This window comes from Actinia tenebrosa, unplaced genomic scaffold (assembly GCF_029948245.1).
Source record: "Actinia tenebrosa isolate PJP-AT-01 unplaced genomic scaffold, QUT_ActTen_1.0 PGA_scaffold15__27_contigs__length_11533743, whole genome shotgun sequence".
NCBI lineage: Eukaryota > Metazoa > Cnidaria > Anthozoa > Actiniaria > Actiniidae > Actinia > Actinia tenebrosa.
In genome coordinates this window covers 9,048,075-9,075,942 of record NW_028292575.1, presented here as the reverse complement: position 1 = coordinate 9,075,942, position 27,868 = coordinate 9,048,075, and the positions used below count along the sequence as shown (strand labels likewise).

The window sequence follows — 27,868 nt, the reverse complement described above, 5'->3', positions numbered from 1 at the left end:
CAAGAGATCAAAACAACCTCCAGGATTCTACAAGCCATCAAAAAAGAGCTATTACCAGAAGTGACGTCTATTGATAGCAACTTATATGGTGTTTATTTTGACGCATAACTGCATGTGTTAGCAGGAGACCTGTAAATGCAAATGGATGAAAATGGATGACTGTAGTGTGAAACTTAATATTAATTTTTAGTATTTATCGTAACTTTTATATTTTCGTTTGTTAACTTATTTACGTATTGATTGGCAATCATAACATTGACTATCAATAGACGTCACTTCCTGTAATAACTTTGCTTTGACAAGGGGACAATTAACATTTGAAAACTTGGAGCCATCTGGCATAGGGGTTGTATGTGACCGTCAAAATCTTGATTTCAGGTTTCAGGCCGTACAAACAGTCATATAGAATACTTTGGGAATATATTTTGACATGTTATGTTTTACTTAACAGTCGCTAGTTGCATATTATTGCCCTCACTCACTTCCCCCCTCCACTCATCTCCCCCCCCCCCCCCCCCCCCACCCACTCCCCCCAGTCAACTCCAAAGATTCACGTGATTGATAGTATGCAGAAACAATCCCAATAACGATAAAACCAATAAAAATAGTAGTCCTAAAACATTATCATACGTTTGCCGAAATAGCTCAGTTGGGAGAGCGTCAGACTGAAGATCTGAAGGTCCCTGGTTCAAACCGGAGAGTTCGTAGGAACTCTGAACAATCCCGGGTTTCGGCATTTTTTTGTTTCTTTTCGTTTTGAATGGGTCATTAACGGTTTTCAAAGTGGAAAATGCTATCAATTTTTTATTTAGAATTTGACCGAATATTTGTTTTTCATATAGTTGAAATTTAACAATTTAACGATTTGTAATTACTCTGTTATGTCAACCAACATGGCCGCAGTCTTTTTATCAGTTATGAAAAGGAAGTTTGCATACTGGCGTCATTAGACTGATAGATTCTTAGATTCCTTGCAATATTCACTCTTCTCCACCATATCAGTCAACTTTGCTTGCTCACGCTCTCAGTTTAGTAAAACGTTTACCTCTTTTACAAAAGAAACGCAGGCAGGCAGGCAGGCAGGCAGGCAGGCAGGTAGGCATATGCATATACAAACATATAGGTATTACAGGCGGACAGAAAGAAAGACAAAAAAAAAAAAAGACAAATTACACATAAACAAATATTTAAGGGGAGAAAATAATTAGTGGATGAAGGTAGAACTGACCGAAGAGTCCTTGATTTTAGAACTGCATAGCATCAGCACGTGTATTTTCGATATAAATTAGGAGAGATAAAGATCTTGGAAGTAGCATTTGAACCTTTAAAACATCTGTTCCTCAATCGATCATCACTCATTAAAAATAACTGAAATCCTTAGTAAAAACAGGGAAAGATAGTAGAAGTAGGCATAAAATCAATGACATGTTGAATGATTAGAGACTTGCGGATCGAATATATGGTCCAGCCAATACTGATATTGCGTTAGGAATCATTTGATAGAACATCATAGTCATTACAGCAGTGATAGCAAAAACATGCAGAAAAGGAAAGGACTGTTAGGAGTGAAAGACGTAATATCGAGTATATGGTCCAGCCAATACTGATATTGCGTTAGGAATCATTTGATAGAACATCATAGTCATTACAGCAATGATAGCAAAAACAGGAAAGGAAAGGACTGTAAGGAGTGAAAGACGTGATTATCGAACATATGGTCCAGCCAATACTGATATTGCGTTAGGAATCATTTGATAGAACATCATAGTCATAACAGCAATGATAGCAAAAACAGGCGAGGGAGGGACAGAGTTGGTAATAAATCTATTTTCCTCAATATTCAATGACTGTAATGATAATATATGTATTTGTAGGATTTTCTCGTTAGAAAGATGAACACTGTGATACGATTTAATCTGGCTTGCAGTCAATAATCTTCATAAGGAATTATGCAAGGCCAAAATTCCTATCATTGTAACGCAAATCGTACACAAATAATCATTCCCATAAGGAGTTTGAGTAAGCAAATTGGATTTCTTGGAATCAATGGCTAAAGATTTCTAGATAAGAGAGGTCGGCTTAGATAGGGTAAAGGTTAGGAAAGTGTTTTACAGATGTTGTTTTTTCCAGTGTGCTACAGGAAACTAGATGAAAATCTCATCTTTCAAAAAATCGAGCATTCCTGGAAAGCAACCGCTTTGACGCAGAATGAGGGCGACTTGATTTGGTTCTTTCAAAAAGTATTGTGTTATAAACAGTGACTTCTAATTCTATATTTCATGTGATAAACTATTTCCTTCTAAGTAATGACCGGTTCAATTGCACCATCGACTTTAAGCTAAAGTGGTTAGTGGTTCATCATATTTGTTGCGACAAACCATCGTTCTGCTCCAATAAGGGAGACTGCTCTCGAGCGCTTATTTGATTTTTTAGTAAACGACCAACTTACTTTTGAAGATTGCCACCACTACATTCTTTAACCATTGCAAAGTTCAAACATATGTTCAAAAGCTGGTACTTTTGCATGAAATCATTCATAACATTCCTTAATATGACAAGAATAGAGCTTTTTAGAATTAAACACAGATTTTGCAGCAGGGGTGTACGCATTCGTTTTGTCAAAGAACTCTGAAATGAAATATCTTGCATCTGACCGATTTCAGAGTTGGCTCATTTCGTAAACAGGCCAAGCCGAAGCACGCCTTTGCAGCAATTAAAACATTTTTACTGTTATACTCCTATTTATACATATGATGATATCCATTCTACATCTCAGTCCATCAAAACATATCACACTTGCCCGTTTGTATTGTTGCTCGTGAATAATCGGGTCAGGGAATTATATATGATTTAATTAGGGAATCTAGCGCCGAGTAGTGCTTCTCAGCCTCTGGCCATGGAGTTTTGGGTTTGATTCCTGGACTTGGCATTACATTGTGAGAAGAGTTTGTTAGGTCCCTGCCTTGATTCGAGTCTCTAGGGGTTTCGTACTTAAAAGAAGATGACGAAAACCCAGTCAGCCGACTTTCATTATAGTACGTACTTGCAATGCAACTTCATGTATGGAGCGCAGAAGAGTTTATTTTACAGAAGGGATAGGTTTACAAGTTTCCTCGTACTTTCTAAGGGGTTTAGTGCTGTGGTTGTTTTAACACGGTCGTTTTACCACTACTTCACATAGTTCAAAGACACTGAATAATAATGTCAGAACGGTGTTTTTCATCCACACGTGAGGTACTCAACTGTAAATACTATTTAAACTATCATTTATTTAACATCTTCCAATTCGGAAATAGATATTTCCTATACTTAGTAGTAATTATTTCCCAATACAAACATCTCCTCAATAGTCCAGCTTAATGATCTTATGAAACTGTACTTGGATTATTAATCTGAGAATCTAAGCCCCAGATAAAGTCAAGTTCGGAGCCTTTCCCGTATTGTTTCCGTGCAAGATTCAGTCCTGGGACGATCACTAACGCGCTTAACCCTCATTAGAGTAACCGCAGACCAATTTACAGGTCTGTATGTTGTCACTTCGAGATCTAATTCGAATCAAGTGTCGGTTTATATGGCTATAAATCTCGACACACGTACACCTTATAGCTTTATTTAAACAGAGGATTAAGTAAAAAAGGATGGTTATTGAAATATGACTAGTTTCATTGATCAAGGAATTTCGTGTCCACGAACATGTACAAACATGTAATAGGGGAGGTGACCACTATATATTTCCTTAGGAATTATGCAGTGCCTACCAAACTATGACTTTATTCAGTTAAAATACATACAATTTGTTTCGGGCAAATCACTGAAAAAAGGCCAGGAATAGAAGGTACAAAGCAGGCTCGTGCTAGTCCTGAATAAATGCAAGAAAACTGTGTAGGATGGTTGTGTTTTTATTTTACTTTCTTATTCTGCCATTAAATGGGTTGGCTCTGAATTTTACTGCGAAAATGACTCACCCACGGGCTAGCTGGAGCTATGTTCGTGTTTTTCAATGTTTTTATCAAACCTCTTGAAGATTTAAGACTGGTTCTCATCACTATCGATGCAATCGGACGCAAACATCAGCAAAGCGCAAACAAATGCAAGAACAGCAAAATCTTCCATTCTCTCTTGCTTTAGTGTTGCGTCACTTCTTCTCTTAATGAGAACATGAAGTCTACTTGCGTTTGCTTCCTTGGGCTTGCATTACGTCGCTTTAAGAACATAGTGCCGTTAAAATTCTGGTGAAATAAAATTGTTGAATGTAGAAAGTAGCGCATTGTTAATAGTCTGTTCGTTTGTATTTATTCCAGGAAAGGCATTTTTAAATTAGATACTTAGAATAAAACATTATTCATTGTTTTGAAGAAGTCTTTTCTGTGCACAGAATATTTCTGATTTAACGAGAGATTTTAATCAGTGGTCCACTTAATAACCGGCGAATGAATAATAGCTAGAACTATAAAAAAATATTTTCGAATATAAAATAAATTATCTCAAAATATTATCAAGCGATTTGATTTTTTTTTTCCAAATGATCTAGGATAACAAGTTATATATAACTCTTTACCCTCAATTTGGGGGATTTACCTGGCTTGTAAAGAGGATATATCAATTTTAGTGTTACTGATATATTTACAGATGGGCTCTTGTTCTTGAGATGCTTTGACCTGGCAACTTATCAAGATCCCTTTTCGTTCACCCAAATTGAAAAAAAGAAAGAAAGAAAGAAAGAAATGACAAGGTGATCAAAAAGACTCGACGTGTCGTTTTTTCCTGTTAAATATATATAGCAACTCTGATGAAAAGGTAAACCAGCGTAGCAAAAATAAATACTATTTTTTGTTCATTGTTTCGTGCCGTAATAAGTAAAAAATGATTTACATTAGATTACATTATCATATTACATCAAATGCCTACGAAATCACAGGGCGTTAAATTATACAAATTATATATTTTACGCAAGATCAGTTTTCCTCTTCAAATCATTTTCTTTCTTTTTTGCTATTTAAACTAGTTCCCTCAAATTACCGAAAATCTACCCATAAATTCATGAGCAACTGATTTCATTTCTCGGCCTATTTTAAGAATGTGGACCTGCTCATATTGTGCTGAATTCGAATAAAACACGTCTAGACGCTGGTCACTGTCTCGCTCGAGAATCCCTTCAGTGATTTTGTACCTCGTGTGTATTTAGGTAAGGTTTCCCATTATAATCCTGCATTATAATCACACGCCCACTCATCTGTTTGGTAATTACAATCGATACTCCAGTCTTTTGAATTAGTATCTTTGGCAATTTTACAGACACACGAGTCTAACAATACCAGTCTGTTTTCTTGGATAAGTATGAGTTACGTTGATCTCTATTCTAATTCTTAATTGCTAATTATTAGCTATTCTACTCTATTCAGTACTGTTCTTTTTAAAATTAATGAACTGTCGACTTGTTCCGATATTAAATGACATTCAATTGACTATTATTTGACTATTTTGTCATGAAAAAACGAAACACAAATAGTTTCTAATGATTATTGTTGTGTGCCCTCTTCAATTAGCTGGCCGCGCCTTGTTGCTGTATGGCCGGATATGAAAATTTAGCATCGATCATTTGAAATCAATTTGTTCAACACACTGGGTTAGTTAAGATTGGAATTTGGGCTGAGCAACTCAATTGATTTGCTATTAATATTTGAGAGAGGAAAAAAAGCTATTTATCAATCTTTTTTAAACCTTATTGCACTTCATGCACTTCCTATTTAAAAATTCCAACCTCGAACAATCTTAGTCAAATATTATTATTAGCACATCTTTTACAGTTAGGTAAGCACAATGAGCTATTTTCATAAAATATGTTTACCAATAAAACAAACACTTGACGCGGCGTGTTGGTGATATATAACAATATATATTGATCAATGGAACGACCATCTTAATTCAGTCGTGGGTCGACAACGAGGAGACTTCACACTTCCTCTGTTTTATTGCTCTATTTTATTGTATTGTTGTTTACCTGCTCCTAAATCTTGCTCTAAATTCCACTTTTACAATAATTAGTGAAAAATAAAATGTTTTTCAGTAATTAATGGGTAAAAAGGACTTTACAAAGTCAAATGTGTTCAGCGAGCAATAAAACTTCCAACCAAAAACTTTTAAAAAATATTTTCCTTAAAAAATGTGTTTAAATGAAAGCTAAATTAACAAAACGTCTATGAATGGCTAATGATTAGTTCCATAATTAGTTACTAAATATAATCTAGAATCTGGAAGGTATTTAAGAACGTTGGTAATGCGGCGATGCCATCCAGACTAATATCCCACTGAGAGTTAGAATTAAAGGTCAAAAAAGCTGTATTTAGCTCATGATCGATCAGAGCAAGCCTGTAGGGCAGGTGAGAAAAGCGAGGAAGGAAGTAAATAAATCACTAAGAATACTTCATATGTGATGTATTTAAACCACTATATGTTAGTCTGCAGTAATTGTTACAAGTTATATAGCACAGGTTTACCGTACAGGTACACGTGGTAATAAACCTATAGTATTCAAGTTTACTGAGAACCAATGTACTTTTGATGCGTTTCTTGGAAGTAAATGCTGGTCGGTGGTGTCATACTGATACAGCTCCGACCTTTCAGGCAGCCAGGCCTTGAAATGTATTCAGGAAGTAAGGCTAGAAAAAGTTTCTTAACTGTAACTGTACGTCATACCGTAGTTTGGGACCAAAAAATCTCGGGTGGTCCGGTAATAAGGACGGCTAGTTATAACTAGGACATCAAAGTGCACCATAGTTATTACTATGAGTGCTCTTAGAAATTAAAAACTGCCAGTTTGGAAAAGATACTGATTGCAATCACTAAACTAATTGGCTAGTTTTCTCCCGACAAAATGTTCAGTGGGAAAATCAAATTATGTCAGCGAATTCTTGGTGGATAAAAGGGGCGAAATAAAAGAAGAATTCATCTAAAACTCCTTAATTTCCTTAGTTATTTTGGTCTCGGATATCAAAAGACGTAAGACCCGGTTACCGGTAACATTATGGCAACCACAAACGCCGACGCATTGGCAGGAAAAGATAGAATAACAAACAAACAAACAAACAAAAACCACACGAAGAACATCTACACTTGACTAAATGAGGATTGTTTATTGAGTTATGAGCCTGTTTATTTTGAGTTCACTCAACTTACAAACTACTTTACAACATATGCAACATGCACTGAGCAACAATAAAACTGACAATTATATTAAAGCCGAAAATTTCGGTTGAGCACCGATCAAACATCCTTGCAGGTCTAATAACTTAATCACGGTATTCGCGTCTATCAATCGCCGTTAATAAGGTTTCCAAGAGCGTAAATCAAAAACGTTTACTTGCTTGAGTGAGTAAAGTATCCTCGCCGGTGAACCCTAAAAAGAAGAACAAAACAACTGGGAGTTGCAGTGGGTCGGAACTTCAAAAATGACTAGCATTTTATTGACACACCTAAAGCAAAAACTCGTATTTCTCTCCTTGCAAGCAAAATCGGATCATCTTTACAACAATAGTCATTTGCCTTGATTAGTGTCTAACTTTAAAGTCAAAACAAAACAGTTTCTATTTCGATACACCTTTTGTCGCGTGAAAGATTATTTGCTTTTCTTCTCCGCAAACAAAACTCTTATCTTAATCCAATAAAGGTTAATCAAGCCGGAATAACACTTAGGCACGATCTTGACACATTTTACACACATTTAACACACAACAGCTATGTTAATATGATAGCTACTAAATTTTTACTCTTGTACTGTGGTATTTTGAATGACAATTGACGTACCACGCGTCCTAGAATGAGCCTCATATGCCTGTATTCTTCGGTACCTTTTGTTTGAAAGAGGGTCGACAATGTTTATCGAAAACATCACTTATTGTTGTCTGAATTTATTGAATTTATTGCAATTGTGACTGTTTTGGTAATAGACACTATTTATCACTGACACAATCATAATCTAATGAATGGGATCTGGTTTTTATCACTGGCAAATCTTTAGATCTAATGTTCTGAACACATTCAATCATACTTGGTGTCTCTTCAGATCCCCCAAATCGAACCCCACTTCTAGTTAACCGAGATAAGAGGTAAAAAATACTGGAGCGTGCAGTTAGTTTTTAATGCCTTCGGCGCTAGCCCAAGGAGATATTTAAGTAAGATTGTTTTTAGTGGTTACGAGGGGTGTACCTACATAATTAAAAGGTGTGTTGCGTATTTGTATCATTAGAAGAGCATGTAGTTCTCAGACCACACAACAAAGCGTAGTTGTTAATGATTACTAATTGAAATTTGTAAACGACTTGACACCAATTATAGACGAAGATTGTAGTAGGAATGTGATTGGTTGGTTCGAGTGTGACTTCAAAAAACCCCCAGTGAGTTGTGAAAAGGCAATTTCCTGATCATGTGTAACCAGAGCCAACACGAGGCGGTGTCTTATAAAGCTCTCGTCGCTTTGTGAAAGACTTGTAAACCGTGCTTGGAATGCGATCAGAGGTTATCTCCAAAAGGATATAAATGAATTACCATTTATAATACGAAAGCCAGATCAACGGATTCGAGGTCTGCAGTGGAGCACTCCCAGTCAGTTGATATATCAGTGCACAGATCGGAAAACAGATAAAGCAAGCGTTAGCTTCATTGAGGGATCACTGTGCAACACCGACAAGCTACAGATACTTATCACCATGCGAGACTTTGAGGCATCTAGCTGCGAACAACGGTCGCTGCTCTCTCCCCTCAGCACAGGTAGTTCCAGTGGATCAGAAACCAGTCTCAGTCCAGGCTCAACCACAAGGAACCAAAGCCGATACTACGTGAACAGGAAGGCTGTGACACTACCTCTGGATGACAGAAGGCATGCCTACATGAAAAGACTATATACCAATAGCCGTGAACGCTGGAGACAACAGCATGTCAACCTAGCTTTTGCAGAACTCAGAAAACTAATTCCAACTTATCCACCAGAGAGAAAGCTCTCCAAAAACGAGATCCTGAGACTATCGATGAAGTATATAAAATTTCTTGAACGCGTTCTTGGCGACATGAACACAACTTCAGATGACCCAAGAGATGCTCAAAATGATAAAAACCAAGATAGTGACACACAATCATCGGCCCGCGATACTTCCTCGAACCAAGGCAATGCGTGTACTTCTAATAAAGACAGTCCCATGACGATAGAAGATGATCATTCATCAACACAAGACGAAATCTCAGCTCTTATATTTGGACAATCATGAACGATCATGGAAGAAAGATATGAGAAGATCTAATTCTAATAATTAAATATCTTCGATCTTTTATGAAAAGGTCGAGATGTAAGATATTATCGCATCGAACCCCAATAACTTGATGTTCAAATTGTACATATTATATTTTTAAAGGACGATTATCACAGTAATTCCTTTAAGTTTGACGAGTCATATGTTATTCGATTGAAATCCGGGGAATGTTATTGTAGATTGTTTATCAAGTAAAAATAAAACTAGGCTAGTTATTATATAATGTTTATTTTATGATCGATAAAAGTGACAGGGGCCAGTGAAGTCTGGATCAACTTCTTTCGTCTTCTAACCCTTACATCTTAATAGTCTAGATTTCAAGAGCGCCTCAGAATGTAATCTATAGGGACTAAGGTTTGATCAGATATAGCATTTTATATTATTTTACGAGGTACTCATCAACTAATGTGTAAACTAATATAATAATCGATTATTACTGCATGGCAGAGAATTCAGTGTTCATGAAAAAGATGGCACCAAAATTACTTAATAAAGACTAAGAAAAACCAATGACTTTGTGAGAGTTTTTGAACTTCTTTTTATCATGGCGGGTAGCCGTTTCTGTAATGAGTTATTTCTTTTTCTGGTAAATGTCTTCAATTCGAAACGAATCTTTCGTGTCGAAGACAATTGTAAGACGAGAAGATAGCGGATGAGATATTGAACTTGAATCCGTGAAAGGGATAATATTTCTGTGGATATCGGTAGATCGACCCAACGATAAGCTGTGATGTGGATAAAAAGGGGGTAATAAAGAACCATTCGAGAACACACTACGAGATATTTAATTGTTTTGCCATAGGGTCAATCCTCTTGACAAGGCGCCTAATAGATCAATGCCAAACTTTCCAAAAAAGACACGTCCTCAACATAATACCTTCACCCATTCTTGGCGATGACCTGAGTGGATTTTCACACAGTTCTAATAGTTTTTCAGGGAACGGCTTAGTTTCCCACGACCAGTACAACTGATACCCAAGGGCCTTGACAAATGGTTTTCATGCTCCGACATTATGACTAAAAGCATTTTTATTAAGTTCAAACTTAACCCCCTAGTGAGGACATTTGAAGTTATTAGTCTGCAACTCACTCTTCCGAACTATAACAAACTGTTTTTCAGATTTCCAAAAGACAGGCTGTGGCGCTGAATGAAACTTGTCTTTATAACTGTGTACTTGGTTTATTTATATGTCTACAGTTTGGAATTCTGGAAAAAATCCAACTTACGAACAATACCAAAAAACAGAATCCCCAACATCCATTACATGCAGGACAACGAGAGTAATAGACTGTATTGTTCAACTTGAATAAAGTATTCAGCTAAGTAAACAATGTGGACCAAATCTTTCTTTAAGTTCTCGGTTAAATGACTTCTAAAGCATTCGGGAGTGCAGTACGATTTTCCCAGTTCGAAGCTCTTTCAACGCAGCCCTCAACCTCGTGTTTAACGGGGGCCTCAAAAATGTTCAGGTTATTCTCATACTGCATTTTCTTTTAAAGGGTTAGAGACATAATAATGAAACTTCTGAGAATGTTTGATCATATATTTATATCATATAACACTTCTGGACAAACTTTCCAGGGTTTTAGAAAATTTTCAGTGACTGACTATATCACTGAGTTCGATGTCTAGGAAAATATTTTGAAGATGAGGTCGAACATTAGGAAAAGTTTAACATCGACCGAGTGTCCATAAGACAAATCAATCGCAATCAGTATTGCAAACATTCTGCAGACCATCATGTAGTGTTTTAAATCAAGAAGAACAGAAATTCTACCCCCCCCCCCCCTCCTCCCCCCCTCCCCCCTCCGTCCTCCTTCCTTCATTGGCTAGTCTTATTATGCTGGTTGGCCTAAGTCATCGTTTGTACGCACATCTTTGCCTGATGCATGAGCAGAACAAATTCAACAACAAACCCACATCTGAATTGAATTTTCAAGTGCGCTGTCCTCTCATTTGACAGGGCGGCCGGCTTTCTGACTAGTCCGGCTTCATGTGGCACACAAGGCAGTCAAGTAAAACATGTTTTTATTAAAACTAGTAAATGCAATGCTGCTTTATACGACAAAGGAAATAAATAAAGTTTTAAAATTTATTCAATTCTATTTTAGCATTATTATTATTCTTTTTTTTAATGCGAAGTTTAACAGTAATGAATCGAGCTTTAATTAGATATCTAGACGCTGTTACCGGCCGTATGATTTTTATCTGAGGTAATAAAGATGCACTAGATATCTGTTCCATTAAAAAAAATATACCAAGTGTTTTGGTGACCGGCAGAACATGTCTGAGCTGAACCTGGTTTTAATAGCATATGAAGACACATGTCGCTTTAGGGGTTAGAGGCTACTGGATCATGCATCGATAAGAAGGCGCCTATACTCACCAACGATTAACAGCACGTTGTTTTATTGACTTTATTCATAAATATGCAGGAAAGATTGCAAGAATAGTCATTTGAGGACGCCTTGGTCTGGCACCGACACCATGAACTTGCATGCGCACCTATGGCTGAACTTTTTTTTAGCATGGCTCAATGGAAGAACGTATTAGATACCGAGGCTTGATTGAAACGTTTTTATCTTTTGCCCTGTATTTCAATCTACCTTAAATTGCAAACCTTAGCTTATTACCGAAGAAAAGTATTCTTTTCAGTTATCTACCACTTGTAGATCCACTTGCTAATTGAAAAGAAAAGAGAAGAGAAGAGAAGAGAAGAGAAGACAAGAGAAGAGAAGAGAAGAGAAGAGAAGAGAAGAGAAGAGAAGAGAAGAGAAGAGAAGAAGAGAAGAGAAGAGAAGAGAAGAGAAGAGAAGAGAAGAGAGAAGAGAAGACAACAAAGAAAGAAAGAAGACAAGAGAAGAAGACAAAGAGAAGAGAAAGAATATAAACTATAATATCGAAAAAAGAAATCAAGATCAAAAGATACAGGAAAGACAAGATACAAAAAAGACACAGAAGACAATAAAGACAAGAAAACAAAGAAGACAGAGAATACAATATAAAAATAGAAAGAAAGTACAAACAATAGAATAAATACAAATAAGACAAAAAAATAAAAAAGAGAAGACAAGAGAAGACAGACAAGAGAAGAGAAGACAAGAGAAGACAAGAGAAGACAAGAGAAGACGAGAGAAGACAAGAGAAAAGTTTAAATCAGGATCGGATACGTATATGCGGAAAGGGCATATCATCACATGACTCTGTCTGATAACGCCTCTTGCGTGACATTCCCCCTCAGTACGTGGCGGAAGTCACATTCTTCTACTTGATCTTTTTTGTGCAACAGTTTTCTTGGAAATAGGATATTTAAATTCGGGGAAAACAAGGAAACTTGTTCTAATCATACTTGCATTGCCTTCAGTGTTCAGTGTAAACCGAGAATCAAAAGTATATTGCACTAAAATATCCATTTGGTCCGATATCATTAAGTTCAAAGAAACAACAATGAAGAAACGTGAGATATTGAGTCTAGGTATTCTTATTTGTTTGATAAAAGTAAACGAAGTCTTGGCTAATGCTTGGACGACAATAACTGCATCACCTTCTGGAAATGATCTTCCTTCTTGTGGTTCCATTGCAAATCCGTGTAAAACACTAGACATGGCGTTACAAACAGCGAAGAACCGAGGTATGAACTTCACTCGAATACAACTCAAACAAGGGAACTACGACTTGAAGAAAACATTCATCTTCACTTCCACAGAAAACGTTTCTTTTGTGGGAGAGACTCCTCAAGTGGTAATTCAATGCTCGGTTAATGTAAGCCTGACTTTTCTATTGAGTCAAAACATAGAATTGCACAACTTGAAGTTCATGGGTTGTGGAGGATGGCAGAAAAGTTTAGTGGCTAGTAGAGGCACTTCTGGTACTTTACAGTACATGGAATACATAACAGGACTGTACTTTAGTTATGTAAAAAACCTCCATATTAGTAATATTGAAGTCTCGGCAAGTCATGGTGTCGGAATAACGCTTAACGATGTCGCAGGGACTATCAACATAACAAAGAGTGCGTTTGTTGATAATCTGCCTAGAGGTAGACAAATTAATCAGATAAACACGAGCAAGACGGAAGAAAATAATCGGGCACACACTGGAGGAGGTATATTTGTATTACTCAATTCCTATGGTTACAACCTGATCAATATCAGCAAGGAGACACACGACACTTATCAGAACAATAACCAATACTTGTTTACCGACGTCGTCTTTCGTGGAAACGAAGCGGAAAGTCCCGGATTTAAAGTCACAATGAATACTCCACTAGTGCCATTCAGTCGTGGCGGAGGTCTCGGCATATATTTGTTCGGTAACGCCAGTGGTAACGTACTTACCATAACGAGATGTGAGTTCGTTGGTAATAAGGCCCAGTGGGGAGGGGGTTTACAAGTGGAATTCAAGCATTTCACTCAAAATAACCGTCTACACGTCCAGCAATCCATTTTCAAAGAGAATTACGCCAGCTTTGCCGGAGGTGGGGCGAGATTCGGGGATTTAACGATGTCTAAACGAGCTCTTCTGCCAAACACGTTCCATTTTGACGACTGTCAATTCCTCAACAACACTTCTATCTGGGGAGGAGGAACCTCAATGTATGGCACAACATTCATGGGACAAATAGAGTCGCCATCAAACAGACAGAAGTTTGTATTAAATAATTGTTACTGGGGAGAGAACAGAGGCAACGTAGGATCTGCCATTGGAGCCTTTCTCTTTAACCTCAACGATAACAATATTGGACCCTATCAACCAGTCCATATAGTTCTTGATAACTGCAAAGTTGTGAACAATGAAGTCATTACTCAAGAAGAGGACATTTTAATTGGTCATGGAGCGGTATACACAGTTGAGGTGCTCATCATATTCAAAGGAAACATTAGTATTGGGAATAACACCAATACTGGTATGGTACTGGACTCGGCTATGGCAGTGATTGATGGACAAGTTGTATTTCATGGTAACAAAGGATACCGTGGAGGAGCATTGGCATTGTATGGCAACTCCAGAGTAAGACTCGGCAAGAGGTCCAAACTGGTCTTCGTTGGTAATGAATGCATGGAGAAGGGAGGAGCAATGTACATTAATGCACCAGGACCCCCTGAGGTTAGCTTTAATGCAACAGGCTACAGTACGCACCAGTGTTTTTTTGACTACGTTGAGCAATTCGTTGACTACGACCAATGGGAAACAGAAATAGTCTTCCAAAATAACAGAGCACCAAACGAAGAATCAGGACTATCGGTTTACGCCACGACACTGCAAAATTGCCGTCGTGTCGGCGAAAAAAGAAAAAACAACACGGTTCTACAATGGCGTATTGTAACATTTCTCGACGCAAGCGGTAAAAATCGAACAAGTGTGAGTAGAGAAGTGTCGACGGATCCTTTAGATATTGCATTTGATAAAGATGATTGGATTGTTGGGGCAAGTGAGCCTTTCAACGCTTCGTTGGCACTCCTGGATGAGAAAGGCAATCCTGTTGTTGGAATGATAGATGTCAATACTTCAAAAGAAGACAGCTCTGGCGGTAATGTTCGATTATCTACACCATCTTCACTCTTTCTGGTGAATAATAAGAAAATACAGCACCTTTCATTGGCTGGCAAAGTAGGCAACAGGTTTAGTGTTGTTCTAAGGTCAATAGGAGAACATCAGCTTCGAAAAGTCATAACGAATCTTACTCTCAAAGAATGTAACCCTGGATTCCATAACGAAGGAGACGAATGTGTTTGCTCTGACACCATCTTAGATGGTATTTCACGATGCGGAGACGATAGAAAAAGTGTGTACCTGAAGCGTGGCTACTGGGCAGGTATGGTCGATGGAAAGTTTCAAACCGCAATTTGTCCTGTCAACTACTGTACATGTCTTGATCCATTTGGAAGTAACCTCGTTGGTGAATGCACTTATATTCCAAGCCAAATATGCACTGGAAATCGAGACAGTGATAGCGTACTGTGTGGAAAGTGTAAGCCTGGATATACGGCTGGTTTTGGAAGCGAGGACTGCGACCAAAACTGCACGCCTTATAGGATTTTGTATTTCATTCCAATAGCATTTGGTTTATCTTTATTAGTAATGTTCATAATGGTGATTGAAGTGGATGTATTCACTGGTTATCTCAACGCCTGGCTCTACTCTTATCAGGTCATTACACTTATTACGCCAGGAACATTTGCCTTTGATGGATTCATGTCATTTATCATAGGATTGCTCAACTTTCAGTTAAGGCTTGGTAGAACGGGAATCTGCTTTACGAAGGAAATAGATGAAGCTGACGAGATGATGATTTTATATTTTTTCCCTACATATGTCTTGGTGCTGGTGTATTTTATAGCCAAGGCAGTGCGTCGCTGGCCTAACTGGCGCTATAGCCGTAAAGTCAAGTCTCCATTCAGCACACTGTGTACTCTTTTCGTCTTATGCTACACTAACATCACGAGTATTTCGTTGAAAATCCTTAACCCTGTCAAAGTAGGAGATAAAATACAGCTGTCCTTACAAGGAGAGCTGGGTTTCTTCCAAGGCAAACACATCGCGTATGGTATCATTGCTATCCTATTCATCTTGTTAGTTGTGTTGATGGTCCCATTTCTTCTCATCTTTCAAGCATGCGTGACCAAATATCTTCGACAAATCAAAATTAACGCTCAGAATCTGAAACCTTTTTTTGACAAACTTCAAGGCTGTTTTAAGGGTAAGTCAACTGCGGTCTCTAAATAATAAATGGTGTTGAATTCCATTTATAATTTGTCACTTGTCGTTTTTGATAGAAAAATGAAATTTGCCGTTTTTTATTTCCTAAGAACATTCAATCTACTCAAAATGTCAATTTTTTTATCGTCAAACGAGAGTTAACGTTCTTGATAGAAACTAGCCTGTTTAAAAAAATACTCTACGAATTGCAAACATTCCAGCAACATAAACCTCTTATTAGGTCAGTTTAGTTTTCTTTAGGCAGGTCCACATCACTGCTTCTAAAATTGGCAGATTTAACCTTTGTTACCAAATAAATTATGTAGGTAGGTAGGCGGGTAGGCGGGTAGGCGGGGTACAATAGGCTTTTAGAAATGATATTTTCAAATGAACTATCAAGCTTACTTCATTTTACTCATATAATTAGTAAAATTAGTCTTGTCATGTATGCAATTTTTAAATGTTGAATTTTTTTTAGACCAATACCGCTGGTGTGCAGCGTTCTATTTCCTGAGTCGGTTGCTCATATTGGTATTGGACACCTACATTACTCGCAGTCCATTGAAGCGAGCTTTCCTCGAAGGAGCATGCGTACTCATACTGACGGTCTTTGTATACCTCCGACCATACAAAGAAGGGAAAGAAGGAGAAACTAGTTACGACTGGATCAATATTTCAGATGCAGTTCTTCTTTCTAACCTGACAGTCATAGCCATATTCAGTTCAGTTATCGAGGAAAGTGCATCAAAATCGGTCAGAAAAAGAGTGGGTGTGCTGATCAATGCTCTGGCATACGTACCATTGATCGTCTTAACTGCAGTGCTATATAAGGCTTTTCAACAGTATACCCAAACCCGCGACAAACAGGGAAGACATCCATTGAAAGTCAGGTTTTCGCAACTGTTATACAACAGGAAAGGTAATGATAATGAGGTCAGTGAATCGACTTCGGAGAACCGATTGTCTGGTCATCGTACAAGTGCTTCTGGATACAGATCCTCTGTAGAGTATTGATTAGCAGGTACGGTTACTGTCTAAAGCCTGTTGTGGGCTCTCTTTTCAACTTTATATTGCCAACTTAAATGTTACCTGGTTTTTCCTTTAATTTGCCATTCCCCGGCAAGTGTTTATGATAATGCTGAGTTATCTATAATTTATAAATATGATGAAATACTGAGGAGCCCAGGTTTGGCATGGTAACATGGTAATAGTCCCCTTCACGGTTCCCTGCGCCATCTTGAAAGGTAGCCGGGCCTTTGCATCGCAGCGAGACGAACGGTGGGCCACAGGCAGCCCAAACAAGGTTCCTGTTTATGGTTTATAAGGGAATGTATGGGAGTTATGATAAAGTCATGACAATAAAATTTTTCACTCAACAATTTGCCTCGAAACCTGCTGCAGTTGTGAGCTTGCAGTGATAGGAACCTGTGAATAATTGTCCAAGGTGTTGAATAAAGGTCTCTATCATTGCATGCTCACCGTTCGTGTCACTTCAATGCAAAGGCACGGCTACCTTACAAGATGGCGCAGGGAACTGTGAAAGGGACTATTGGCCACTTTAGAGTGAAGAACTGAGAAGGAGTACGACATGGAAGGTATTGATAATTAATCTTATTAAAAGATGACGAGAAAGAGCACATGAAAATCAACAGGTTTCTGCAGTATAGCTGCGATTTGCTAAGTAACAGCTGAATTATAAGCAATCAAAAACATCAAAAAATACAAAGAAATGTATATTTACTAGCTGTGGACACTCGTCCCCAGTAACCATACTTTTCTTTGTAATTTTTGAGAATTTTGGAAGGTTGCTACTCAAAAGGTATGAAACCTAAAGTCTTGAAACTCCAAAAATTTACTCATTTTGATGCATGTACTCTTTCTTTTTATGGTGGTTATTTTTTAACTAGATTAATTCTAAAAACTCGTTCCCAGTCCTCAACTCGTTTCTAAGGTGGCCAATTGCCCTGTTTCATTATGACGTCACGGATTGCTTACGTGGACAAGCGTAATAGAAATTTAGGCTAAATCTTCTTTCTTTTAGAGATATTTAGTGGAATATTAATATATATATTAATTCTCGCTTTTCACTGTCTCATGCATAAACCGAGTTTTACTGGGCTTTCGTTTGTGTTGCAGCTATTTCATCTTCTCTGTAGACCATATGATATCTAACAATTTTACAGACTAAATAAACTATAAATGTCGATGATCTTTTTCGTTAAAACGATAGATTGTTTTGATGTGACGTCAAAGTAAAATAGAGCAAGTAGATGCAATTTTAATTCCAGCTTGGAATCTAAAATGTAGAGACATACGATGGAGCCAGACAGCCCGCTTTATCGTCGTGCAACTTATATCAGCTAGCTAGGTGGTGGGGGTGGAGGGGGAAGGGTTGCAGAAAACGTTAAAGGGCCAACGCAACGCAACGCAACTTTCAGTGTAAGCACCGTGGCGAATGACCAATCAGAGCGCAGCTCTTCCAAGACCATATGCGCTGACATATCCGATTTCATTGTAGACCAAGAAGCCTAGCGTTCCAAGTTGCGAAGAGAGTTGCGCGTTGTGATTTTTTAACAGGACCTTTTAAAACATATCTACAAATAAGGTAGACAGGGACATTTAGATTTTTACCGTTGAAGCCTTTTAGAAGAGGTCGTAAGGCCGGTGTTACTGCCCAGATTTACTTGCATTGAGCAATTACCCTTCATTTTTAAAAGTAAGGGAAGGTACTTTCTAATTGTGGTTGGGGGTGAAGGAGGCCTGTGGGATTGGCTGTAAACTTACTGAAAATAGTTGGCACCCCCCTCCCTCCTTCCATGCCTTTGGTTTTATTCAGTAAGAAATCCCGGACTCTCCTCAAAGAGTAAGCTGGAAAAAAATTGAAACTGATACCCTCGGAAATGCGATTTCCAGAGTTTTAATTATGTAACATTTTACAAAGGCAATTGCCTCCCTTTCCTCATAGTGCCTACGGCCCCAGCAAGAAAACATCTTTCGTCAAAATAAAAAGGTTTGTACCTTCCAAAACCTCTAATTATTTCTGATGACCCTCTTCTCTGAAGTCCCAGCCCTTCCCTCCCCCGGCGGCCTCCCCAATGCAAACGTACCTTCCCTAACATAACGATACTTATTGACCAGCAGAAGTTTCAGTGAAGTTTCAACGGATATAGAATACATTATAGCCATAAAACTATTGACAAGTTCACGAGAGTAATAACGTATAGTCTATATATGACATTAAAATTAACGTTTGAAACGCACAAAGAAAGACAATTTATAAATTATATAACTACTGTACTTTTACTCTCTCGTGCGAATGCAAATTGACGTGAAAAATTAACTAGAGTGAATAATACGTGTAAACTTTGTATAGTGAAGCTGAAACTCAAGTAAATTACTCTTATACAAAATCACTTATTCACTGTAGTTTTTTTTTTTTTTTTTATCTTAGCAATAATCGTTTACGATAATATTAATTATTTAGGTGTAGCGGGATTGATCTGTTTCATGATATCCCACAATGCTCCAGTTTCGAGTTCTCTGTTGTTCATCAGGGTTAACCTCGATTTTGTGCAGAATAATTATGTGATCCAGTCAAGGCCCGTGCATAATTTCAAAGTGTTCGTATTGTTGAAGTTATGCATTTGTTACTTTTAATAGACCAAATTCAAAACTCGCACCGATGTGAGGCTTAAGGTGTGAACAAAGGAATCTGGCGTGATTCGTGACTTTTGAATCACGCCAGATTACTTTGAGTCACGCCAGATTGCTTTGTTCACAACTTAAGCCTCACATCGGTGCGAGTCTTGAATTTGGTCTATACCGTTGGCATTTGTGAATATTATTTAGACACTGATTCAAAGCTAACCCTGAGTAAACGAGACTGAAATCAAAGAACACAGTGGCAATTTGAACTCGAAAATGGTCTGTTAGCGGATCAAGCACAGGTAGCTCAAGCTTGGTTTCTGTGGTGTCATGTTATAATGAAATGTATGATTCATCAAAAATTTCAATAAAATCATTGAAACGTAAAAAAATTGAGAAATAGCACTTCTTTCGCTCTGTGTGGTTATTTTTTTAATTTAGCCCGTTTTAAGGATTTTAATTTCTTACTTGGGGGGGAGAATGCTTTTTTACGTTTCAATGATTTTATTGAAATTTTTGATGAATCCCATACATTTCCTTATAACATGACAACACAGATATCAAGCTTGGGTTACCTGTGGATCAAGGGGTTGTTCCATGGAACCGGGTTTGTAAAGCTGATCGTCGTCTTTACGTTCAGTAGAACGAAATTGATTAAAATTATTGTTTGTCCTCAACTTTAAATGTAGGAAATATGCAGGAAATAGCTTTCTCTAGAACTCTTCTATTTTAAAATCCTGGGTTCAGTACTGTGATGGAAAATGAACATTTGATAACTAGTTCTCAATTTGTAAAGGGGTAATAGCGGAAACCGTTAGTGACACCAAATGATGTGTATAACAATAAAATGCTGATAAAAGGAGTTTGTTAATTTCGTAATATATCGGTAACATTTCTATTACAACAACAACAACAACAACAACAACTTTACTCTCATTTCAATAATAATGTTACAATTATAATTGCTTAACCGCAGTTAGCATGAAAAAAAACTATTCGAGACGGAAGCAATTTGAAAAAAAAACCAAAATTAACATAGCTTCATTAATACAGAAAAGAATTGTAAAAAAAAAGAAACGAAACGAAACAAAAGAAAAAAATGCAAGGCAAAGGGACAAATTAAAGGGACAAACTTTCGAGAGGTATATACATCTTATTACCAATTCAAGGGGAAATGTACAGTGACTGTTGGTTCGGTTGGGTGTGTGGGAGTTGGGATGGACTAGATGGGACTACTTCCACTTTATGCCGTTTTCGTTAGACGTATAATCACAACTCAACACAAACTAGCTATAATAACTTTGGCCAAGTAAACGCCTATCCTGATCGAAGATCAAAAATAATGACTATATACTGACTCGCAGCTTAAGTACTTTGAACCTGCGTCTAGGCATAAATCAAGCATTTCAACACGGATTACTCTTATTTATTTGTTATAGAGCTATAAATCTACAATATTGACAAAGATAATAATAGATTGCTTAGCGTCCATCTTTGGAACCTACGATATTCTATCGTCCATGTTACTCAGTTTTCCTTTCTTCAGTTGCTAGCACAGATATTATTCATAATTTCCTGATAACTAAACGTTAAACACTACTCCTTCAAACGCTTTTATATAGAAGTTATATGATATGAAAAGTTATGTACTAAGGCAAATATTTATCAGCACAGGACTACTAACTGATGACCAAGCCGTATTACGCATTTTTAATGTACTAGATTGTTAAAGTTATCAAACATGTTTTTTGACAAGACCCATATATTTGTCAGGTATTTGCAGTCCAAAACGCTCGTCTTGCGCGCGGAAAGCACGTGTTGTTGTTGAAATTTCATAATGAATGAGTAATCATGCATGGGCTCAGGCATAAATGTCTTCCCATTTCACATCACGTGTCATTCCCTTGAAAATATAGCTGGGATTTTTTTTGTGAAGTTGTATCCATAGTCACGTGTCTTCTCATACGCGCAACGTTAAACGATGAAATGATAGTCTAGGGAATGAAACGTGGTCAGAAATGGGAATATATTTTGCTCAAGCTAAGGGGGTCAATATATATGTGTACACAACTCCCCTTTTTCTATTTGAGGGATAGGGGTAGGGAGTTCTAATTGACTAGTGCACTGTATATATGTCTTTTTGCGCTTTGTTTTGCATCGAATGAAAACTATCAGTTTTCTCTGTAATCACAGAGTGGGACAATCACGAACGGAATCCTCAGATCCATCCTAGGTGAAAGCCCAAGATCGAATAGAATGGAGGGAGGAAACCCTCAAAGCACTGGAGAGAACCAACAACTCAACTCACATACAACATACACATACACATACAACACCGAGCTCGCAGGGACTCGAACCCGGGTCGCATTGGTGAGAGGCGAGCGCTCACACCGCTAAGCCACCCATGCTTCCCACAAAATCCTTGAAATGCCTTGAACTATAAAACTAAACTAGCGGTTAACGAGTAAGACCGGAATAGTTCCATTTTTTAGTGAAGAAAAAACTAGTAAGATAATCTTTAATCTGCCAAGTCCCTTCTTTCTTATTTGCTAACTACTTTACTAAAATTAAAATCTTGAGACACAAATGCGACATCTTCCCACTGACCAAAGGATATCAATAGCCTGGTTATAATCGCTCGTTATCAAGCAAGTTCTGTCCCTCCGCTTGGTTCTTCATGAGTTCCTTCTCCATCCTGCGAACCAGTGCTTCGGTTACACGTAAAAACATTCTGAAAGGCAGATGGGATAAATTTCTTTCCCATATGTCTTCTCCTTTCGCGGTAACCTTTGATGGCTTTATACGAAACGTAAAGCAAGAAGACAAATGGTACGTATGCCAGAACATTGATGAACACACCCACTCCTTTTCTGACCGATTTGGATGCACTTTCCTCGATAACTGAACTGAATATGGCTATGACTGTCAGGTTAGAAAGAAGAACTGCATCTGAAATATTGATCCAGTCGTAACTAGTTTCTCCTTCTTTCCCTTCTTTGTATGGTCGGAGGTATACAAAGACCGTCAGTATGAGTACGCATGCTCCTTCGAGGAAAGCTCGCTTCAATGGACTGCGAGTAATGTAGGTGTCCAATGCCAATATGAACAACCGACTCAGGAAATAGAACGCACCACACCAGCGGTATTCCTCTAAAATGACAAAAATACGAAATCAATTGAGGCTCAGGTCAAACGTCGAACCTTCACATGAGCCGTACGCATTGAAAAAGATCAATAATAATATCATTAGGTTCGGCCCATGTGAAGTTCGACGTTTGTATTTGGCCTGAGTAACACCAACTAAATCAGGAAATATATGTATGAATAGTAAATATATATGAAAGTGGAACGCGTATAGCACTAGAAAGCAAGTTGCAGTCCTAAAAAAATCCGGCAATCAGTCAATTCGTAGGTCATGGTAAAATACAGAATATTTCAATATTTCAATATTCCAAATCATGAATTTAAGCCAATCAGAAATTGTTATTGTCACGGTCTTTCGTATGACGAATACATTTGAAAATATTTGGAGGTAGACAGTAAAATTATGTTTTCGAGGTACATAAAAAATCTATCACGTGACAGATTTTGATAGCCGATTGACCCAGAAAAAAAACAACTCTGTGCCGCTGGCTACTGATTTTCGAAGTAGCGGGAAGAGAACGATTCTACTACCGAGAAGCACTGGAGCGAAAGAGCCCCTTGAACCCATGGTACATTACAATATACCTACCTTTAAAACAACCTTGTAGCTTGTCCAATAATGGTCTTAGGCTTTGAGCACATTTGTTGACGCATGAAGTACATGAATGGATTATAAGAAGAAATGGAACCATCAACACAACTAATAAGATGAGTAGGATAGCGGTGATACCATACCCGATGTGTTTGCCTTGGAAGAATCCCAGCTCTCCTTGTAAAAACAGCTGTAATTTATCTCCTACTTTGACAGGGTTAAGGATTTTCAACGAAATACTCGTGATGTTAGTGTAGCATAAGACCAAGAAGATACATAAGGCACTGTAAGGAGACTTGACTCTATTAGTATAACGGCGAGGACACCATTTCTTCTTTGCGCCAAAGAAAAACACCACCCCCACTAGGATCATCGTTACTACAGGGATTAATAACGTTATCATCATCTCGTCCGCGTCGTCAATCCCATTTATTAAACAGAATTTTTTAACTCGTAATTCTAAGTTGGCTAGTCCAATAACAAAAGTCATGAATCCATCAAAGGCAAATGTTCCTGGCGTAATAAGTGTAATGACCTGATAGGAGTAGAGCCAGGCGTTGAGATAACCAGTGAATACATCCACTTCAATCACCATTGCACCTAACACCAACAAAAACAAGCACAAAAATATTAAAAGGAAATACCATTTTTTTGAATCACTGCATTCCTCAACGCATTCGTCACTTTCAAAAGCAGCCGTATATCCAGGCTTACACTTTCCACACAGTACGCTATCACTGTCTCGATTTCCATCGCATATTTGGCTTGGAATATAAGTGCATTCACCAACGAGGTTACTTCCAAATGGATCAAGACATGTACAGTAGTTGACAGGACAAATTGCGGTTTGAAACTTTCCATCGACCATCCCTGCCCAGTAGCCGCGCTTCAGGTACACACTTTTTCTATCGTCTCCGCATCGTGAAATACCATCTAAGATGATGTCAGAGCAAACACATTCGTCTCCTTCGTTATGGAATCCAGGGTTACATTCTTTGAGAGTAAGATTCGTTATGACTTTTCGAAGCTGATGTTCTCCTATTGACCTTAGTGCAACACTAAACCTGTTGCCTCCTTTGCCAGCTAATGATAGGTACTCTATAGTATTGTTTTTCACCAGAAAGAGTGAAGATGGTGTGGATAATCGAACATTACCAGAGCTGTCTTCTTTTGAAGTACTGACATCTATCATTCCAACAACAGGATTGCCTTTCTCATCCAGGAGTGCCAACGAAGCGTTGAAAGGCTCACTTGCCCCAACAATCCAATCATCTTTATCAAATGCAATATCTAAAGGATCCGTCGACACTTCTCTACTCACACTTGTTCGATTTTTACCGCTTGCGTCGAGAAATGTTACAATACGCCATTGTAGAACCGTGTTGTTTTTTCTTTTTTCGCCGACACGACGGCAATTTTGCAGTGTCGTGGCGTAAACCGATAGTCCTGATTCTTCGTTTGGTGCTCTGTTATTTTGGAAGACTATTTCTGTTTCCCATTGGTCGTAGTCAACGAATTGCTCAACGTAGTCAAAAAAACACTGGTGCGTACTGTAGCCTGTTGCATTAAAGCTAACCTCAGGGGGTCCTGGTGCATTAATGTACATTGCCCCTCCCTTCTCCATGCATTCATTACCTACGAAGATCAGTTTGGACCTCTTGCTGAGTCTTACTCTGGAGTTGCCATACAATGCCAATGCTCCTCCACGGTATCCTTTGTTACCATGAAATACAACTTGTCCATCAATCACTGCCATAGCCGAGTCCAGTACCATACCAGTATTGGTGTTATTCCCAATACTAATGTTTTCTTTGAATATGATGGGCACCTCAACTGTGTACACCGCTCCTTGACCAATTAAAATGTCCTCTTCTTGAGTAATGACTTCATTGTTCACAACTTTGCAGTTATCAAGAACTATATGGACTGTTTGATAGGGTCCAATATTGTCATCGTTGAGGTTGAAGAGAAAGGCTCCAATGGCAGATCCTACGTTGCCTCTGTTCTCTCCCCAGTAACAATTATTTAATACAAACTTCTGTCTGTTTGATGGCGACTCTATTTGTCCCATGAATGTTGTGCTATACATTGAGGTTCCTCCTCCCCAGATAGAAGTGTTGTTGAGGAATTGACAGTCGTCAAAATGGAACGTGTTTGGCAGAAGAGCTCGTTTAGACATCGTTAAATCCCCGAATCTCGCCCCACCTCCGGCAAAGCTGGCGTAATTCTCTTTGAAAATGGATTGCTGGACGTGTAGATGGTTATTTTGAGTGAAATGCTTGAATTCCACTTGTAAACCCCCTCCCCACTGGGCCTTATTACCAACGAACTCACATCTTGTTATGGTAAGTACGTTACCACTGGCGTTACCGAACAAATATATGCCAAGACCTCCGCCACGACTGAATGGCACTAGTGGAGTATTCATTGTGACTTTAAATCCGGGACTTTCCGCTTCGTTTCCACGAAAGACGACGTCGGTAAACAAGTATTGGTTATTGTTCTGATAAGTGTCGTGTGTCTCCTTGCTGATATTGATCAGGTTGTAACCATAGGAATTGAGTAATACAAATATACCTCCTCCAGTGTGTGCCCGATTATTTTCTTCCGTCTTGCTCGTGTTTATCTGATTAATTTGTCTACCTCTAGGCAGATTATCAACAAACGCACTCTTTGTTATGTTGATAGTCCCTGCGACATCGTTAAGCGTTATTCCGACACCACGACTTGCCGAGACTTCAATATTACTAATATGGAGGTTTTTTACATAACTAAAGTACAGTCCTGTTATATATTCCATGTACTGTAAAGTACCAGAAGAGCCTTTACTAGCCACTAAACTTTTCTGCCATCCTCCACAACCCATGAACTTCAAGTTGTGCAATTCTATGTTTTGACTCAATAGAAAAGTCAGGCTTACATTAACCGAGCATTGAATTACCACTTGAGGAGTCTCTCCCACAAAAGAAACATTTTCTGCGGAAGTGAAGATGAATGTTTTCTTCAAGTCGTAGTTCCCTTGTTTGAGTTGTATTCGAGTGAAGTTCATACCTCGGTTCTTCGCTGTTTGTAACGCCATGTCTAGTGTTTTACACGGATTTGCAATGGAACCACAAGAAGGAAGATCATTTCCAGGAGGTGAAACAAAGATTGTCTTAGTGCTTGCGAAAACCAGTCTTACTTTGATGACGAGGAATAGTGCTTGCAAAAGCCATGATCGTCCAAGAACCATCATGAAATGACGAGGTGTTTTTTTTTGGTTTTGATGGAGTGTTTTGCGTGATTTGGATCCGCACTTTGATTCACGTAGGAACTCAGAAATTGTCTAGTGTTTTTATGTCACTTATTTTCCTTTGCGAACTGGTTAAACCTGGCGATAAAGCAACAACAACTGGATCGTAGATAAGTGTAGAATATGAATCAAATGTTCTGATTTTCCACGTAAAGCATTAAGGCGTATTCCTTTCAAGTTTCTGAATACTATATGGCGATTTCCAAGAAATTGTCAAGCCAACGATGCACATGCACGCGTAATGTTTTTAATGTTTTTAGAGACGCTTTTTCAGCCAATGAGGATCCATGGTATATGAACCGTACTAATACAGACAAGAATAGTCCTAACCGTGCGCCAGCTATTTTCGCATCCTTTGTATTTTCAGAAGCATGGTTTCAGTTTTTTTAAGCATGCTCCAATGTTAAGGCTTTATATAGGCGATCACACTACTAATCGTGATTGGAAAGTACTACGCAGACAGAAAATACTTCAAGATTCATTGAGACCGCAAGCAAAATACCCAGACCTTAGGGTCGTCGCTCGACATTTAGAGTTTTACTTCTTACTGTTCGTTCAATCATAATTATAAAACGACAACAACCAGACCAAGAATGAATTCGTGATACGAACTATCCTAATCTGAAACAACTGATAAGTGAACTAGCAAGTGCGCTTGATGTATCTCAGCGTGACGTTGTCAAACATATATAAGTATCAATTAGTATTAGTTTAGGCATGTCCTAGAAGCTGGACTGGAGTCTGGACTGGACTCTGTGCTTTTCATCTTGGACTAGACTTCCAGTTTTACATGACAATTAAAAAATATGAGGTTATGATAAGTAATATGAGGGGAAATTAATGATTCTTTACGACGACTATGAAATTCTTGTGATATTTTTTGTTGTCTGTGATCATGATTGTGATTGGTCGATTAGGTCACGTGCCATTTGATCACGCTCCTACTCCTCTGCGTGACTCCCATGTTATCAGAGCGCTTGTCATCTCTTGAGTAACTTGTCAGTATTTGCTGATGTGTTTTTTTTTGGTCATGGCGGAAATTCTGATCCTGTTGGAACATTCCCATCGATGATAGGTAGGATTCGACTTTGAGCATTATAAATTTTTTTCTGCTCAAGAACCAACGGCTTAAAATATATTTTCGAAACCTACTACGTTTATCTAGCTTTTATAGAATAAAGTTGAAAAGACAG

At 38.1% G+C, this 27,868-nt stretch overlaps 3 protein-coding genes and 1 non-coding gene across 4 annotated transcripts; 3 read left to right on the top strand and 1 right to left on the bottom strand.

Moving 5' to 3' along the window:
- The first annotated feature begins 634 nt into the window (after positions 1–634).
- On the top strand, positions 635–736 carry Trnaf-gaa (transfer RNA phenylalanine (anticodon GAA)). Its single transcript has one exon. It is a non-coding gene; the product is annotated as a tRNA-Phe (tRNA).
- A 7,767-nt stretch (positions 737–8,503) lies between these two features.
- Positions 8,504–9,812, top strand: LOC116287465 (T-cell acute lymphocytic leukemia protein 1). Its single transcript, XM_031694145.2, has one exon. The coding sequence runs from the start codon at positions 8,706–8,708 to the stop codon at positions 9,258–9,260; it is 555 nt and encodes a 184-aa protein (XP_031550005.1). The 5' UTR covers positions 8,504–8,705; the 3' UTR covers positions 9,261–9,812.
- Positions 9,813–12,405: 2,593 nt separating this feature from the next.
- On the top strand, positions 12,406–20,509 carry LOC116299746 (uncharacterized). The gene is made up of 2 exons (XM_089030389.1): positions 12,406–16,003; positions 16,481–20,509. Exons 1-2 carry the CDS (start codon positions 12,751–12,753, stop codon positions 17,014–17,016), a joined length of 3,789 nt encoding a protein of 1,262 aa, XP_088886515.1. The 5' UTR covers positions 12,406–12,750; the 3' UTR covers positions 17,017–20,509.
- A 549-nt stretch (positions 20,510–21,058) lies between these two features.
- LOC116299745 (uncharacterized) lies at positions 21,059–27,825 on the bottom strand. The gene is made up of 2 exons (XM_089030390.1): positions 23,381–27,825; positions 21,059–22,797 (listed from the first exon to the last, which is right to left on the bottom strand). The coding sequence occupies exons 1-2, from the start codon at positions 26,616–26,618 to the stop codon at positions 22,292–22,294; spliced, it is 3,744 nt and encodes a 1,247-aa protein (XP_088886516.1). The 5' UTR covers positions 26,619–27,825; the 3' UTR covers positions 21,059–22,291.
- Positions 27,826–27,868: the final 43 nt, after the last annotated feature.

What these genes read in the sequence shown, in the direction of transcription:
- LOC116287465 (XM_031694145.2), top strand. Translation starts at nt 8,706, where the DNA reads ATGCGAGACTTTGAGGCATCTAGCTGCGAACAACGGTCGCTGCTCTCT.
- LOC116299746 (XM_089030389.1), top strand. Translation starts at nt 12,751, where the DNA reads ATGAAGAAACGTGAGATATTGAGTCTAGGTATTCTTATTTGTTTGATA. An exon ending in ACTTCAAGGCTGTTTTAAGG is followed by an intron (nt 16,004 to 16,480) that starts GTAAGTCAACTG and finishes AATTTTTTTTAG; the next exon opens with ACCAATACCGCTGGTGTGCA.
- LOC116299745 (XM_089030390.1), bottom strand. Translation starts at nt 26,618, where the DNA reads ATGATGGTTCTTGGACGATCATGGCTTTTGCAAGCACTATTCCTCGTC. An exon ending in GCTACAAGGTTGTTTTAAAG is followed by an intron (nt 22,798 to 23,380) that starts GTAGGTATATTG and finishes TTGTCATTTTAG; the next exon opens with AGGAATACCGCTGGTGTGGT.